Consider the following 16579-nt stretch of genomic DNA (forward strand, 5'->3'; position numbering starts at 1 on the left):
GGTCATGGTCTAATCTGTCTTCACAACTCCTGTAATGAGAAACATGGGCATGATCTAATCTATCTTCACAACTCCCGTAATGAGAAACATGGGCATGATCTAATCTATCTTCACAACTCCCGTTTCTTGTAGGAGTAAGAAGGAGAGAGTACAACTCTGTATTTTGTTCTTTGTAGAGTTTTGAATTTTCTGTAAAACTTAACATATTATTAAAGATAGTTTGTTTGTTTGTTTGTTGTTAAGCACAAAGCTACACAATGGGCTATTTGTTCTGTGCCCACCACGAGTATCGAAACCCGGTTTGTAGCAGTGTGAGTCCGCAGAGTCCGAAGTAAGAAAGTACAAAGTGCTATATTATATAGTGTTTAAAAGTATTTTATTCAAAATAGTTTTAAAAACATGATTTGTGCATCTCTCTTTATAAGCATAGCTTACTTTTAGTTCATTTGGTTCTACATTCTCAGGCTTTAATAAAAGCTCGATAAGAAATTTCCAATTTTACTCGTACTACAAAAGATATACGTAGTAGTATTCCCATCGTTGCCATTATTACTAACTTATGAGTGAATATTACATTGAACTTTAAAATGAGAAGACCCATGATCGAATCCCGGTTTTACTCGTATTACAAAAGATATACGTAGTATTATTCTCATCGTTGCCGTGGTTACTAACTTATGAGTGAATATTAAATTGAACTTTAAAATGAGAAGACCCATGATCGAATCCCGGTTTTACTCGTATTACAAAAGATATACGTAGTAGTATTCTCATCGTTGCTGTGGTTACTAACTTATGAGTGAATATTAAATTGAACTTTAAAATGAGAAGACCCATGATCGAATCCCGGATCCTGCTACCACATATAGTTCTGACTTCCTAGAAACGGCAGCAGATCAACAACCGAAACGTAGGATATAAAGCTGTTAGTTGTTGTACAGTTTGTTGTAAACTGTACGATCTGAAGAAGAGCGCTAGCTCGAAACGTCATCCTTCTTTTAAATAAAAAATATATAAATAAGTTGGCGATATTATTTAATTTAGATGTAGATGTTTGTACAGAATACTAACAATGACAATGACTCACGTGCTATCCTTACAAATTTACCGTAAGAGTATGTTATTTCCACGTTTTCATTTTGTGTCAACACACGACATGGTTCAAATCTAGTTACCACTTATGTTCGGACATCAATGTTTAAACTGAGCTAAGACACTAGGCTTTAGCAAATATAAAACATAAACAGCTATAAACATATTAAATCTTCCAACATTTCTGAATTTACAGGAACACAACTTCAGTTCTTCGGTTTTCTTTACTTAAAAAGTAATTACTTTGATATTTATTTTTTAGTTTTGTGATGCTAACCTTCGATTTTGTTTTGTCAGCGCAAAGCTACACAATGGGCTCTCTCCACTTTGTCTACCGCGGTAAAACGAACCCTGGATTTCGGTGTTCTAAATCTGTAAACTTACTGCTGACCCATCGGGTGACTGCTAACTTTTATATGTATTACTATATTTTAATGCTGTTTTTCTATATTACAGTTTTTGAATTATTTATCTTAACCCACTGTGCTGGTTGCTTATTTGTATTTTGTATCGTACATTCTTGATATTTGTTATTGTTGGTCGTCGATGGTAAAGTTTGAAAGTTCTGGAATTTCCAAGATTTAATATGTTTGTATGTGATGCTACTGTTCTTTATTGGACTTTGATTTACTCTTAATAAATCTATGTCTAAAATACGGTATTTAATAAATAGAGTTAGAAATCGAATTCTGAATATATAATAAATATTTCAACATTCTTTATTTGATATTAACTTCCGATCAGAGCACTCTAGCTATTTCGAGTAAAACTAAAAATCAATCTGGGATTGAATATAGTTAATTAAAAGTAATTTTCTTATGTTATTATTTAAAAATATTAGAATGTGTTGTTTCATTAGCTAGGCGCCCTCGCTGTTAACGATATTTTCGGCCATAAACTCAGTAATATCTCACGAGGTTCGGCTACCTTAGGAGATTTAGGTTAGTCCTAAGTCTATATACTAAGCTAACACTGCAAAAAAAATATAACAAAAGTATGATAATAAAAAACAAACTAACTAAAAATAATAATAATAATAGATGTTTTAACATATTAACCAATACTGTTAATAAAAGCAACGTTCCTTACATAGGAACACACAAATCCTAGCTGTTAGCTGCAAATACTGTCGAAGATTTATGGTGTATTGGGCAACGTAAGAAATTAGATTTACTCGCCTTACTGTATGTTTAGCGTTAGCCTTGTAAGCTATTCCTGTTATGATTTGGGAAATGAACACTATTTTGTTAAGGCTATTTAGATTAAACAAGCGAATCCTTTCAAACAAACATAAATAACGAAATTTATTTAAAAGCAAAGATTTTTTCTTTTCGTCTTTATCGTTTAGAAGATAAAAATATGTATCTCAACTTTGTTTAACATGTTTAATTAGAAATAGTAACGAACACCAGGTGTTACAGTAAGAAAATAGCGTAATTATTCATAATGGGTGTGTTGTGATAATGATAACAGGAATCCTAAAACGCCCAACTGATAATATGCAAAATTAATGTAACCACTAGAGTCTTAAGTCAAGTTTGTTTTTACTTTGAAATTTAAAACAAAGTGCAAACAATGATACGATGTTTACATTTATTCCCTGAATTCATCCTGGAAGCTACTATTTCCTTGCAGCTGATGATACAATTGACGAAGTTTCTGAAAGCGCGCCAAGCAGCCAACGACTACGTTTACTGGCCAACTTCAAAACTTTTCCGTTTATTATCATTCGCGTGGGCCACAGCTCCAGGTGACGAGCGCGTCGTATACATTTGTTTGGCGGATGTTACGTAGACGTTTTCTCCACCCTTGCGCAGTAGAGATGCGCATTAGCGAGATGCGTAGTACAGATTCTTTGTGCCATTCTTCGCATACCAAGTAGACGCTTGGTCTTGTGGCTACAGGAGTTCAAGCCGTCCAAAATCCAATCAGCCTTGTTTGCTGTAGCTGAAAACTTTCACCTGTGAGTACATTGTTTATATTTCTCTGTTGTGCGTTCCTAGAATTGCTAATTTTTTTGTATAAATGAACTGAAAACTTCCATTTTGCGTGCGCTGTACGACTCAAATCCCTCACATATTTCAAACGTTCCACTCCAGAACCCCAGTTAGACGTGGCCAAACCAGCTAAAAAGTGGACTTTGACTTCTTCATTCGTTGTACTACTAGTTTATATATACTACATGGTTCAAGTTTACGTTGGATAATGTCTGTTGTACTTTGAGAAAATTTTGACAGCATCATACATGCAGTCGCTCGTATCTTTACTGCCATACTTCATCCGTGTGTGCAGGGTCCCGCGTTGAGCGCTCGTGAGTGACGCCTAGTCGCCCGTTTTGTAACGGCCTTTTAGATTTGACTCTCTGGTCCAGCTGCCCCGGGCGTTTTTCTATATGGTTACAATTAGAACGTTTGACGTGAAAGCATATGCTCTATTATCTGAAAGAGAATGCACGTGTATTTATTATTATTTACTTTTAAGTTTATGAAAAACTTAAAGGTGTCGTCATCAAATAACTGAAAGTATAAAAATCTATCAGAGAGAACATTATCGCTAGCAAATGCTTTGTTCTTGGCGATTAATTTACTTGGAAGTCATCTAACAAGACATTTACTTGCTAGTTAAATACCGTTCACCTAAGAAATCTAAGAAAAGTAGTAACCTTTCAAATAAATAAATATTATATTTTATAACATTTATTCAAAACAAATAATTACGCGTCGTGTGAATTTTGTCAAGCCTCATTAAACAAGAGCATCTCTGCATACGTTGATCTGCTGAGTATCTAGTTAACGTTAGTCAACACATCGTTTGGAAGCTGTTTCTCTGGGTTAGTTTTATGCTGTCAAATCAGGAGAAATAAATACTTGTATTGACGAAACGCGTTTTTGTTTTAAATGTGTCAGTTAAAACGTACGTAAAGAGTTGAAAGAATGCATAATAAAACGATGAAACATAGCTGTTTTAATCGAGAAATCGCGATACTGTATGCCTTCAGTAAGACGCGTTTGCAGCAAAGAATTTCCTCATCGTGACGCCAAGGCAGACAAGTTTTAAGTATGAAAAGCACATAACAACAATCGATTTAACCGGTATTCATGTATATCACGTAGGTACACGCCGAGAAATGTTGGTACAACAGCGAGAAGAATTGTAATGAATTAAAAATATATTAAAGTTATCTTGTTAATTCAAGTAAGCTTTTAGGGAATCACTGAGAATGTTTAAAATGTTGCTTTTGAAGGTATGTTTTTAATCATGGGTGTCATATGATAAAACGCTCCCAGTTCTTTTACGTAAGGTTTTAGCTGAAGTATAGAGTAAGCTGACATAAAATTATTTTACATGTTTAATAAAGTACAATTACGTAAAGTTTTAGCTGAAGTATAGAGTAGCTGACATAAAATTATTTTACATGTTTAATAAAGTACAATTACGTAAAGTTTTAGCTGAAGTATAGAGTAAGCTGACATAAAATTATTTTACATGTTTAATAAAGTACAATTACGTAAGGTTTTAGCTGAAGTATAGAGTAAGCTGACATAAAATTATTTTACATGTTTAATAAAGTACAATTACGTAAGGTTTTAGCTGAAGTATAGAGTAAGCTGACATAAAATTATTTTACATGTTTAATAAAGTAACATTTGATTATCTTACCTGCATTGCTTTCATCTGGTAATGCATCACATTTGGATAATCGGCCAAATATTTTCCGACGCTTAACACTGTACAGCTATGTATATAGCTCTATAGGTATATAACATAGTTATAATGAGTTAAATCGTTTGACTAAATTCATCAGTGGTCAAACGAGTAAGCTACTGGCAGTTAAGTGACAGGACACTTGTAAAAAAATGATCACAGGTAAATTCTAGTATCTTTAATTTGCTTATATGAAGTAGAAGGTGGGTTATTATAACTGACTAAATTGATTATTGTGTGTCGTGTGAATATTTCAGTTATGTACCAAGAAGTTCTATTTTCGCACGTGAACTGCCTTACATTGTTTTATTTCTTTCTCTTCATAGCTCTCCCGTTCCTTTTGTTCATTAGGATTTTTGTATTGATTATAATGTAGTTAATACTAGCAGCCACAGTTTTTTTTTCAAACAGGTCCTAAGTGTTCTGGCTAGAAATGTGAGTTAACGAAGACGAGTTTTCAAGTTAGATAAACAGACAAAGAAACATAAAATACGTAGGTTCATCCCTGACTAGTTGGCTGTTGAATGTAACAGATACGTTGAGAGAGGCTTAAAATAGTATGAGAAGCGTCACCAAGTGTATGAGCTTGTTGAAATATAGGCCTTGAAGTTTTTTTTGTTTTTTTTCCCCTTTCTCTTTAACTTTCACACCGCGGGCTTCACTAGAACTTTCCTTCACTATGATGTCCATTTAACTTTCACACCGCGGGCTTCACTATGATGTCCATTTAACTTTCACACCGCGGGCTTCACTAGAACTTTCCTTCACTATGATGTCCATTTAACTTTCACACCGCGGGCTTCACTAGAACTTTCCTTCACTATGATGTCCATTTAACTTTCACACCGCGGGCTTCACTAGAACATTCCTTCACTATGATGTCCATTTAACTTTCACACCGCGGGCTTCACTAGAACTTTCCTTCACTATGATGTCCAAAGTGCTTTTAAACCAATCAAAATATCATGGATTATAAACTGGTAATAATAATAATAATTCATTGAATCAGAGAGGAATACGAAGTCGTTACAAGTGTGGCTAACCAACCATAACTTTACACTCATAAATGTTTATTCAGCAGCTTTAAAGAATACAGACGAACCCAAAAATGTACCCCGAATACAAAATATCAATACCCTTTAATTACATTGCCCTACGGTATTTTTTGTTGTCTGTTTAAATCGTTTCGGTGACCGATATTATTTACGATATGTGTCGAAATTTGCTTGTTTATTTCCTATTGATGAATTTGTACCAACTATTTTCATTTAATCAGTCAACAACAATATAAAAATACTACTAATCCAGGATGTAATATATTAGCATGACAGTTTGAAAATAATGTTAAATATAAGACATTAAGAATAATAGAAAAATATCTGGTTGATGAAGACCATACCGTATTTCGTTCCTCACGTGTGAAATTTGGTATCGCTTGTTGTTAATATTATTATTTCAACAACTCCTTGTTCGGTGCTGTTGTTACATTGAGTAAATGTATAACTCGACTTTATCATAAAGAAAAAGTATGTAATCGATAATAGTATTTAATCGATAATAGTATTTAATCGATAATAGTATTTATTTGTGTTTTTCACAGAGGCGTCACTAGGTGCTTAAAAGATTCGGGGCGCGGAAATTTTCGGCGTTTCACCATGATATCGATCGTGGTTTTTCTATTCTGATTTTTCAAGACACCAACTAGGCGTTCGGGGCACGGGCTCCGTGTGCCAATGCCTAGCGACGCCTCTGGTTTTTCATATAAACGATTATTGTAAATTGTAAATTCTGCTACCTTTGAACATTAAACTCGGTGCTTAATGATAATTAGAAAGGCTTTGGATTTTGGACTTTAAAAAATCTGCTTTGACCTTTTTCTGATTTATACTTTGTGTATTTTTGTGTAATTTCACAGAGTTTTATGGTTAGTTATTTGTTCAATCGTATCAAAAATACAAATTTTATCAAATAAGAACGTAGGCAAACAAATTTTAATAAAAAAACGTAATGAAAACACGTTCAGAACAATAAGAGTCGGAATAGAAGTTTTTAATAAACAAAACAGTCTACGTAATGATAGAATATTCTAATAAAAAAACAGTCTACGTAATGATAGAATATTCTAATAAACAAAACAGTCTACGTAATGATAAAAGTTTTTAATAAACAAAACAGTCTACGTAATGATAAAAGTTTTTAATAAACAAAACAGTCTACGTAATGATAGAATATTCCAATAAACAAAACAGTCTACGTAATGATAGAATATTATAATAAACAAAACAGTCTACGTAATGATAGAATATTCTAATAAATAAAACAGTCTACGTAATGATAGAATATTCTAATAAACAAAACAGTCTACGTAATGATAGAATATTCTAATAAACAAAACAGTCTACGTAATGATAGAATATTCTAATAAACAAAACAGTCTACGTAATGATAGAATATTCTAATAAACAAAACATTCTACATTACGAAAGAAGTTTTAATAAATAAAACAGTCTACATTACGATAGAAGTTTTTAATAAATAAAACATTCTACATTACGATAGAAGTTTTTAATAAATAAAACAGTCTACATTACGATAGAAGTTTTTAATAAATAAAACATTCTACATTACGATAGAAGTTTTTAATAAACAAAACAGTCTACGTATCAAGATAATTTTTCAATAAATAAAACAGTCTACATTACGATAAAAGTTTTTAATAAATAAAACAGTCTACATTACGATAGAAGTTTTTAATAAATAAAACAGTCTACATAACAAGAGAATTGTTTTCTTATGAAACGTTTAACAAGATCCGTTAAAATACCGAATCTGAGGTTAGATGTAATTCAGAGATATATCTATAAGTAATCGCCAGAGTTCAAAACTGAAAACCGCACCGACTAGGTTAATTTCTCTCTTTTTTTTTATTTATTAACGCCCTTGTATTCTTGACAAGAAGATTATTTTTAGGTGCTTCTATTGTCGACCATCCGACTTTTCTGGTTTGTCAATAAAACATTTGGATTTTTGTGGAATTTCATTCTTAACAGTCAACTGGTGAAGCTGAAACTTCGTCACAAAAGCTGGCATATCTCAGTGTTTTGCCATAAATTATAACTATACTGAACTGATCTGGCGCCGGGAAATCTCAGATCTAGCTGCTTTAAACCACAGGAGATGAACTTTACCATGCCCCCAAGGTGGGGGATTATGGGGCGGGTTTAGAATGACTAACGATAAGATTATAATTTAGACTTTCAAAGGCAACTAAATAATAGGAAAAAATTGCTCTGAGAGAAAGAGGCACTAGGGGAGGTTCATTGAAAAGTTCAACTCGTTAACTGAACTAACTATACAACATACTGGAATATCCTGTTTGGAGATAATGTTGGTGCTCGAGCGGTGAGTCAACGTCTGTTTTTATTGGTGCCCTGTACATTGTTGTCGGAAATGCATGTTATTGTTTTTCTTTTTTGTACATGATTAGCTGGCATTCATGAGCATTTCCCTTTTTTTATGACAATATTTTTCAGCAAATGACAAAATAGTGGGAATGGAACATTTAACGCCAGAAACGCCCCATGGAAACTTTTTCATATTTTATACTAGAAATCTAATAGCAAGCATGGTCATGGGGTTAAATATATGTGTTTTGTTTTTACCTAAAGTGTTTATGTAAAAGCATATATCTATAGTGAATATGGTAAAAATCAGGAATTGTTAGCATTTCTTCAAAGGCTCACATACGTTACTCATTTAAATTTACCTTGTTACCACTCAAATCCGAGCTTAGCTTACGTCAAAGGAAATGACGTCACTACCCCCCGGGCTGTTGTATGATACCCTCTGGTTTCTTTTCTCAACCTCTAACAGCTTTTCTGAAGTCCAGCCTTTGCTCTTTTCGCTATCTTCGTATTCCGCGTTGTCAACTTGCCAAGATGATACCTGTGTGGTGCCTCCGCGGGGGGGAAGAGAAGCTAGACAGGTTCGAGAGATGAGGAGTACCTCTCCCAGCAACTCCTCCAAGGCCACCTCAGGTTAGGGCGGCAACTCGGATCTCAGGTGCTATTGTGTTTTAACTGCTTGTAGTGTGTGTGTGGGCGGGGGGGGGGGGTGACATATGTGGTCGCTGGCCCACTAAAGTCTTGCACTCCACTTTCATTGTGTACCATCTATAGTCCCACGTGTTCCTGTGCACGTGTAGGGAGCGTTAACTGAACCATAGTTGTTATGTAAATATTCGCGAGGTTTACTAGTTAGGCAGCCACGTTTGTCTTATATCATAGTTAAAACAAAGGCACTGTTTTTATTATTCGTTTAATAGTTCACGGACAGTTGTTGCTGATATTATCTAAAGCTCTCGTTTATTCTTGTATTAAACTCGATAAATTATACTGGTTTTCGTGTACTCCAAGTTCACGTAAAGACAAATAAAACTGCAAATAACGTTTGAATAAAAATTAAGTTTACTGCTTTACTACAGAATTGAAATAATTATTTACCAACGCCAGACCATTTTGAATCTGAATGTCCTTTATCGATTACATAAACGTTTTCACCCTTTATGATAAAGTTACTTTTATTAGTTTATCCAAGTTCACATCTTATGTCGTGCTTCCTCCATAAACACAAATTAAATTTTCTTCAAAGCAGCATTAGCCAAAAATAACCGACCATTGTGGCCGGATAATCCAGCTAGTATCTTGCTTCCTGAAAATTGATAACAACAAAAGGAAGTCATGCTGATATTATACTTTTTGATTTATTTAAAACATAAATAAGTTAAGATGTTTGTTTTTAACTAAACGTTAGTGTGAAAAAAACAAAAACAACAACAACAGAGTTTCAGTGTCGTCGTCGTCGTTGTTTTTCGTACAGTACATCTCAAATATTTTATGAATCCATGATGTTTAAAAGCTATATGTTTGGCTGAAAATTCCTTCTGCCCCTGGTACATGTTCAACAGAAAAGGTACTAGGATGTAATACAAAGTAGATCACTGAAAGATACAGAATTCTGCTATTAATGTGACATCTAGGAGCAGCTGTTCATTTGTCATATCGTATTTCAGGCCAATTTTAGTAAGAGCCGTAGAGAGAGTTCCAGTTGGCAAACACTTAGCAAGGGAAGCAGTAATGGATTTGTAAACATGACAGAATGAGAAAGAGAACGACAGAACTGCAGAAGTTTTTTCTCTGTATAAAAACGTTGTTTATTACGCTTTTTTTTAGGAAGGAGGTAAAGCTTTCAAAGCAACTACTGAAATTTTCAGAACTAAAGTTTAATTTTAGCCTGATTTCACCGAGTCTCACTAATCTTCTGAAGAATCCTTGAAGGTTGATGCTCCTCTCGCAACGCCTTCTTAATGATAGACTGTATATACCACCAACTTCCAAAACTGAAGTTTTGTAGTCTCAACAGAATATTGAACTTCCTTCACCTTAGGACATCGGTTCGAACGAAAGCTGTGTTTGCTGCATTGGAAAATCTTAAAAATATTTGACACATAATTCGTGTTTTCTTTAATCTTAAGAAAACATGGCGTAAGTTAAAGCCAAGTGGATACCATTAGCTGCCACACTCTTGAAATGATAGAGTGAAAGACAACTAACGTATCGTTGAGCAAGTTCACTGTCTCTTAGAGATTTATAAAAGGTATTTTTGTAGATGGGTGAGCCTATGTGATTTAAATACGGTATTTCCAAAAATAACATTGAAATACGGAGGGTTGAATAGGCTATATTAAAACAACTTTGAATAAGCATGTCGGCAAATCACATGACAACTACAACCGATATATACTTTTTGACATTGTTTGGCGTTTCTTGTGATGCCACCAAAGACTGATCGCTATTTGGAAAGGTATGTAACAATCCTTTCCGACATAAAATATTCATACACTCATATCATAAAAATGTGCTAAAATCGGAGACTTAGAATATCCAAGACGGGGATGTTCCTTGTATTTTATGGCAATGGAAAACAAAGGAATATGAATCCACTTAGGATATTAGGAGATAGAAACCCTACAACGAGTTGTACCTCAGCCATGATAAGAAAATTGCGGCCTGGGAATCCACGACCACAAAATCAGTGGCAATAGTACGCAACTCAATCAGGAAGGATCTATGTTTGGAAAGGCGACACAAGCTGCTTCCATGGCATATTCAGGAAAGGAAAAGGCACAAGCTGCTTCCGTGGCATACTCAGGAAAGGAAGAGACACAAGCTGCTTCCGCAGCTTGTGTCTCTTCCTTTCCTGAGTATGCCACGGAAACAACTTGTGTCTCTTCCTTTCCTGAGTATGCCACTTCCGTGGCATACTCAGGAAAGGAAGAGACACAAGCTGTTTCCGTGGTATATTCAGGAAAGGAAGAGACACAAGCTGCTTCCATGGCATACCTAGGAAAGGAAGACCAACTGGAGAAAACTGTGAATAGTACCTAGTCGAGGAAAAATGGTAGTATGTGGCTACACTCGACGAAACGTATGTGTACCTTGACAAATATAACAAGTCTCCTGCTAGTCAGTGGATGAAACAAATGCCCAAAAGTGTTAAACAGCATGTTACGAAATTTTTTCGGAAGAATTCACTATCATCGCTGGATATTGTGCCAGGGGCAAGTTAATGATAAGAAGAGTGGATACAAAGGTTAAAGTAAACTATGTTTACTATCAGACCAATGTTTTGAGCCCTTTTTATCCGCTTTCTACTGAAACGAGGCCAATGGGGGTAAAGGTTCACCAAGATAAGGCTTCCAGTCTTACCACTCGTTCAACTGCCGCGGACCTCAAACACCTGGAGAATAAAACTGGTATTTATACTATTACATACCGATCAAGTCGCCGGATGCAGTGCCTACGGATTTTATGTGCAATTGGACTGTTGAAGCGGGTGCTGGGAAACAATCGTCCTCGTACACTAGATATATTATGGAAAGGAAGCAAGGAAGAGTGATGTGCTTTGGACACGACAGCCTTACGCCGAAGCCTTTTGCAGTGAAAACTATCCTGCAGTGCTATTATCAAGTTTCACGATCGCCGGATAGAGCATCATCGGGCGTGGCAACATGGGCTGTTACTACGTGGTGAGGCTCCAAAACCTTTTTTTTTCACATAACGTACTCAACCTTTGTGTATTATAAGACGTGTTTAGGTTATACATATAAGGCAACTGATTTTGTGCAAAAATATCTATAAAATTTAAACTTTTTTATATTTAGACCGGTTTTATGTTTCCTATTGGAAAATGAAGAAACGCTGGATATCAAAGTTAAGCATTTACTTTTAAAATAAACAATTTTATTGTTTAGTTTATCTTATTTAAAACCACATAAAAAATCTAGTTCTCATTTTCATTGTTGGTATATCTTGTATATCAATAACGATGCATTTTTACACATAACACTTTTCTTGGCGCCATTTTAAGTACACCTACACATGTACACAAACACACCTTTTTCTTATAATGTTCTAGTGAGGCACTCCAATGGTAAATGTGAGGGCTCACGCTGCTAAAGACTCGTGGTGAGCACAGCACAGATAGCCAGCCTATTGTGGAACTTTGTACTTAACTACAAATAAACAAAAGTCCTTGTGAGTTTTGGATTCTGACATAAAGAACACAAACTTTTGATGAGGTGGCTAGTTCCGTGAAAAGCAGTTTTCAATATTAACATACTGAACTAAATGTCACTGGAGGTTTGGCATGGCGTGGTGATTATGGCACTCATCTCGCAATCTGTGGGTCGCGGATTCGAATCCCGTCACCGACCTTGCTCGCCCTTTGAGCCGTGAGGACGTTAAAATGTGACAGTCAATGTCACTGTTCGTTGGTAAAGATAACCCAAGAGTTGGTGGTGGGTGGTGTTGAATAGATGTCCTCCCTCTTGTCTATAACTATTAAATTGGGGGCGGCTAACGTAGATAGCCCTCGAGTAGCTTCATACGAAATTCAACAAAACATCGCTACTGGAAAAGGACGTAACACGTAAATACAGAAAGTAGCCATGTTTTCCTATACCAAGTTCGGTTTCGTTACGTTACATTCCAATAATGGTTTTTACTAGTTGTCAGGCTGTCATTTTATTTAAATAATTAGCGAAAGTACCTAGCTTCGCACGGGTTATTAGGTTGATATATTTTAGCAAGTGCATAAAATTTATCATGAAAGTAAAAACATCGATCCAATTTTAAATTTAAATCGTTTCTGAATTAAGGTATTTTCTGCTATATCAGCAATGTTTTTAATATAAAAAAAAACATCTTTAATCAACGGAGACTCTAAATTAAGAAATCAACAAATAGTTTTCCAGTTTTGTTGTTTATACATTTCACTTTATATTTTCAGTACATAGACTAACAACAATATTAGGTAATACTTGTGTTGCTAATTAAAATGACATAAAACCATTATTGTAACGCATTGTTGCCAAAACGCACTGGCCTTTCTATATATTAGAAGTTGTTAATCTAACTGATGTACTACAGGGTATACTATGGGACGCCCATGCGCGCACGCACGTGAATAAGATAAGTAATAATACCCTGGTGTTCACCCTCAGGGTCCACTTAGTATGGGTGCAAAATTTCAGGTTTCTAGGTTCTTTCCTCTTGAAGGTATGGCAGTCACACAGATACGCCCTTTTATTACTATAGATATATGAGATCATCAAATGAGAAATAAGCATTTCGCTTGAGAATGGTTAAGGATAGCTCTTCAAAAGCAACATTTTTCTATGAAATTTAAAAATGGGAACAAAAGTTATAATTTTCGATAAAGTCCTGACTAGATTATGACTACTTTCCAACAAGAAAAACTGGAGAATCGATATTTTTTAAAAAGACGGTTGTAAGTGATGAGATATTTTTTTAACAAAATGATAACAGTGAATGTCACCGGTACCAGTTATCCTGCAGCGGGGAGGGTAAGATTGAGTCACTGGTACCAGTTATTCTGCAGTGGGGAGGGTAAGATTGAGTCACTGGTACCAGTTATCCTGCAGTGGGGAGGGTAAGATTGAGTCACTGGTACCAGTTATTCTGTAGCGGGGAAGGTAAAATTGAGTCAGGTACCAGTTATTCTGCAGTGGGGAGGGCAAGATTGAGTCACTGGTACCAGTTATCCTGTAGCGGGGAAGGTAAAATTGAGTCACTGGTACCAGTTCTCCTGTAGCGGGGAGGGTAAGATTGAGTCTCATCAGCTATCCTCTGTGTCGACTTTCTGTTTAAGCATGCACAGAGAGCCAACTGTAAAACAGCCACATGGAACAGGTGCTTGGAAGAAAAAGCCTCTCATTCTAAGTCCCATTAGTTTTGGGTAGAAGCTTGAGTCTGCAGATGGCTAAGATGAACTCAATATAAACTGGATGGATGGCCCTGAAGCAGTGCCGGAACTTCTGGCTTCTAAATATGCAAGATCCTGTCAGCTATCTTACTATTCATGTATGAAAAATAGAATGAAGTGCTCAACCATGTGCAAACTCAAGACTTGTAGAAATCAAGAAAGCGAGGAAAGTAACGGTGATATGGTGTCTCAAGTGACAATGAACTTGACGAAGTAGAGTTCTAATACAAATGCAAAGCAAATCAAGTTGTGAGTCAATGGGAATTTATCGTAGTACTGTTCATCTCCAGCAGTGCGTTAATTATGTTTTGATTAACCATACAGATTTCAGAACTTATAATCTGTTTCATATACATCAATCTTTAATCACAGGAATTATGTGATATTACTTCTAATAAGTTAAATAAAATGCCACTGTTGCTCTTAGACAAATCCAGGAGAAAAAAAATGAGGTAAAAGTGTTTGTTTGATATAAAAAATAGCTGTTGTTATTAGCTTTGTCCTAATTGTTGCTCAAAATTGATGTACAACAATTCTCTACTCATATAACGAAGATTATTTGTGTAGTACTGCTTTTTCATCAGTACTGGGGGGATAGTACTGCTTTTTTATCAGTACTGGGGGGATAGTACTGCTTTTTCATCAGTACTGGGGGATAGTACTGCTTTTTATCAGTACTAGGGGGATAATACTGCTTTTTTCATCAGTACTGGGGGGATAGTACCGCTTTTTCATCAATACTGGGGGATAGTACTGCTTTTTATCAGTACTGGGGGGATAATACTGCTTTTTCATCAGTACTGGGGGATAGTACTGCTTTTTCATCAGTACTGGGGAGGATAGCACTGCTTTTTAATCAGTACTGGGGGATAGTACTGCTTTTTCATCAGTACTGGGGGGATGGGGCTATCATAAGTTGAATTTTTCAAAGCTGATATCATGCATTCTTATCATTTACAGGTACAGAACTTTCAAAAATATGTTATTAGAACTTGCCCCACGATTGGATAAGATGGGTCGGGTACCGGGGACCATGGACTAATAGATGTTTTTCAGCTTGACGATTCTATACATATATATATATATATATATCTGACTAGAAGAACAGAGATTGTTTTTAATTTCTTTAAAAAATGACAACAACAAAAACTGAGTGGTCGACTATATTTTTCGAAAAAAGGAGCATTATATCTATATTATATCGAAAAATAACCAAACCATGTGTATCATAATTGCACGTACAATGAATATAATGTGTTTCAAGTTTAACAATTAAAACGGTCATTATCCTTGAACTAAATGTTATAAAATTACGTTATTTTATATTTACAAGTAACATATTTTTGTTTCAACAATCCTAAACTAAGTGAAATCTACGTGAACTAAACATAAAGTGGGAGATAAGAACGTCAACTAAACGTAAAGTGGGCATGACGAACGTGAACTAAACGTAAAGTGGGCATGACGCACTTGAATCAAACATAAAGTGGGCGTGACATTCGTGAACTAAACGTAAAGTGGGCGTGACGTACTTTACCTAAACATAAAGTGGGCTTGACGAACGTGAACTAAACGTAAAGTGGGCGTGACGTACTTGACCTAACATAAAGTGGGCGTGAAGAACGTAAACTAAACGTAAAGTGGGCGTGACATACGTGAACTAAACGTAAAGTGGGCTTGACGAACGTGAACTAAACGTAAAGTGGGCTTGACGTACGTGAACTAAACGTAAAGTGGGCATGACGAACGTGAACTAAACGTAAAGTGGGCATGACGTACTTGAACTAAACATAAAGTGGGCGCGACATTCGTGAACTAAACGTAAAGTGGGCTTGACGAACGTGAACTAAACATAAAGTGGGCGTGAAGAACGTCAGCTAAACGTAAAGTGAGCTTCACGAACGTGAACTAAGCGTAAAGTGGGCGTGACGTACTTGAACTAAACATAAAGTGGGCGTGAAAAACGTAAACAAAACGTCAAGTGGGCGTGAAGAACGTGAACTAAACGTAAAGTGGGCGTGACGTACGTGATCGTATAAGGATATAAGTGCTCCAATTATTTTTCTCATTAAATAATAATGAACAAGTCGCTGTATTCTGATACTATGAATATACGTAATACTATTGATTATTTTTATTTGCCAATAATCAGTTAAAAGATGTTGTTTCTTGATACCCGATTTAAGAATGGAGTTAAGTGTATAGTGTGATCAGAAGTAATGCAAGACGACTGGTATAGATGTTGCCATGGTGAATATCTGGTCAGTCTGTGGATCAACCAAGGACCTTAGACTGTTATTAGGCAGCTGGTCACTATACCCATTATTTCCATGTAATATATATATATATATATACATATGTAATTTTCTATTGTATTTTCTGCTCATCTCTCCCTCTCTCTCTCTCTCTCTCTATATATATATATATATATATATCG

General features: G+C 35.4%; 2 protein-coding genes across 4 annotated transcripts in view; one reads left to right on the forward strand and one right to left on the reverse strand.

The window, feature by feature from the left end:
• LOC106459023 (histidine-rich glycoprotein-like) overlaps positions 1-1487 on the reverse strand; it is a 4983-nt gene extending 3496 nt beyond the window's left edge. The window contains exon 1 of the mRNA XM_013918592.1: positions 1477-1487. Within this exon, the coding sequence (XP_013774046.1) occupies positions 1477-1487 (11 nt within the window). The remainder of the gene's footprint in view (positions 1-1476) is intronic.
• A 1437-nt stretch (positions 1488-2924) lies between these two features.
• LOC106459030 (transcriptional enhancer factor TEF-1-like) overlaps positions 2925-16579 on the forward strand; it is a 67413-nt gene continuing 53758 nt past the window's right edge. For 2 of the 3 annotated variants that reach the window (XM_013918601.2, XM_013918602.2), the window contains exon 1: positions 2925-3055. The gene's annotated coding sequence lies outside the window, so the exon portion shown is untranslated. The remainder of the gene's footprint in view (positions 3056-16579) is intronic. The other variant, XM_022385407.1, reaches the window with a different exon arrangement.

The sequence above is a fragment of the Limulus polyphemus genome, unplaced genomic scaffold (assembly GCF_000517525.1).
Source record: "Limulus polyphemus unplaced genomic scaffold, Limulus_polyphemus-2.1.2 Scaffold548, whole genome shotgun sequence".
Taxonomy (NCBI): domain Eukaryota; kingdom Metazoa; phylum Arthropoda; class Merostomata; order Xiphosura; family Limulidae; genus Limulus; species Limulus polyphemus.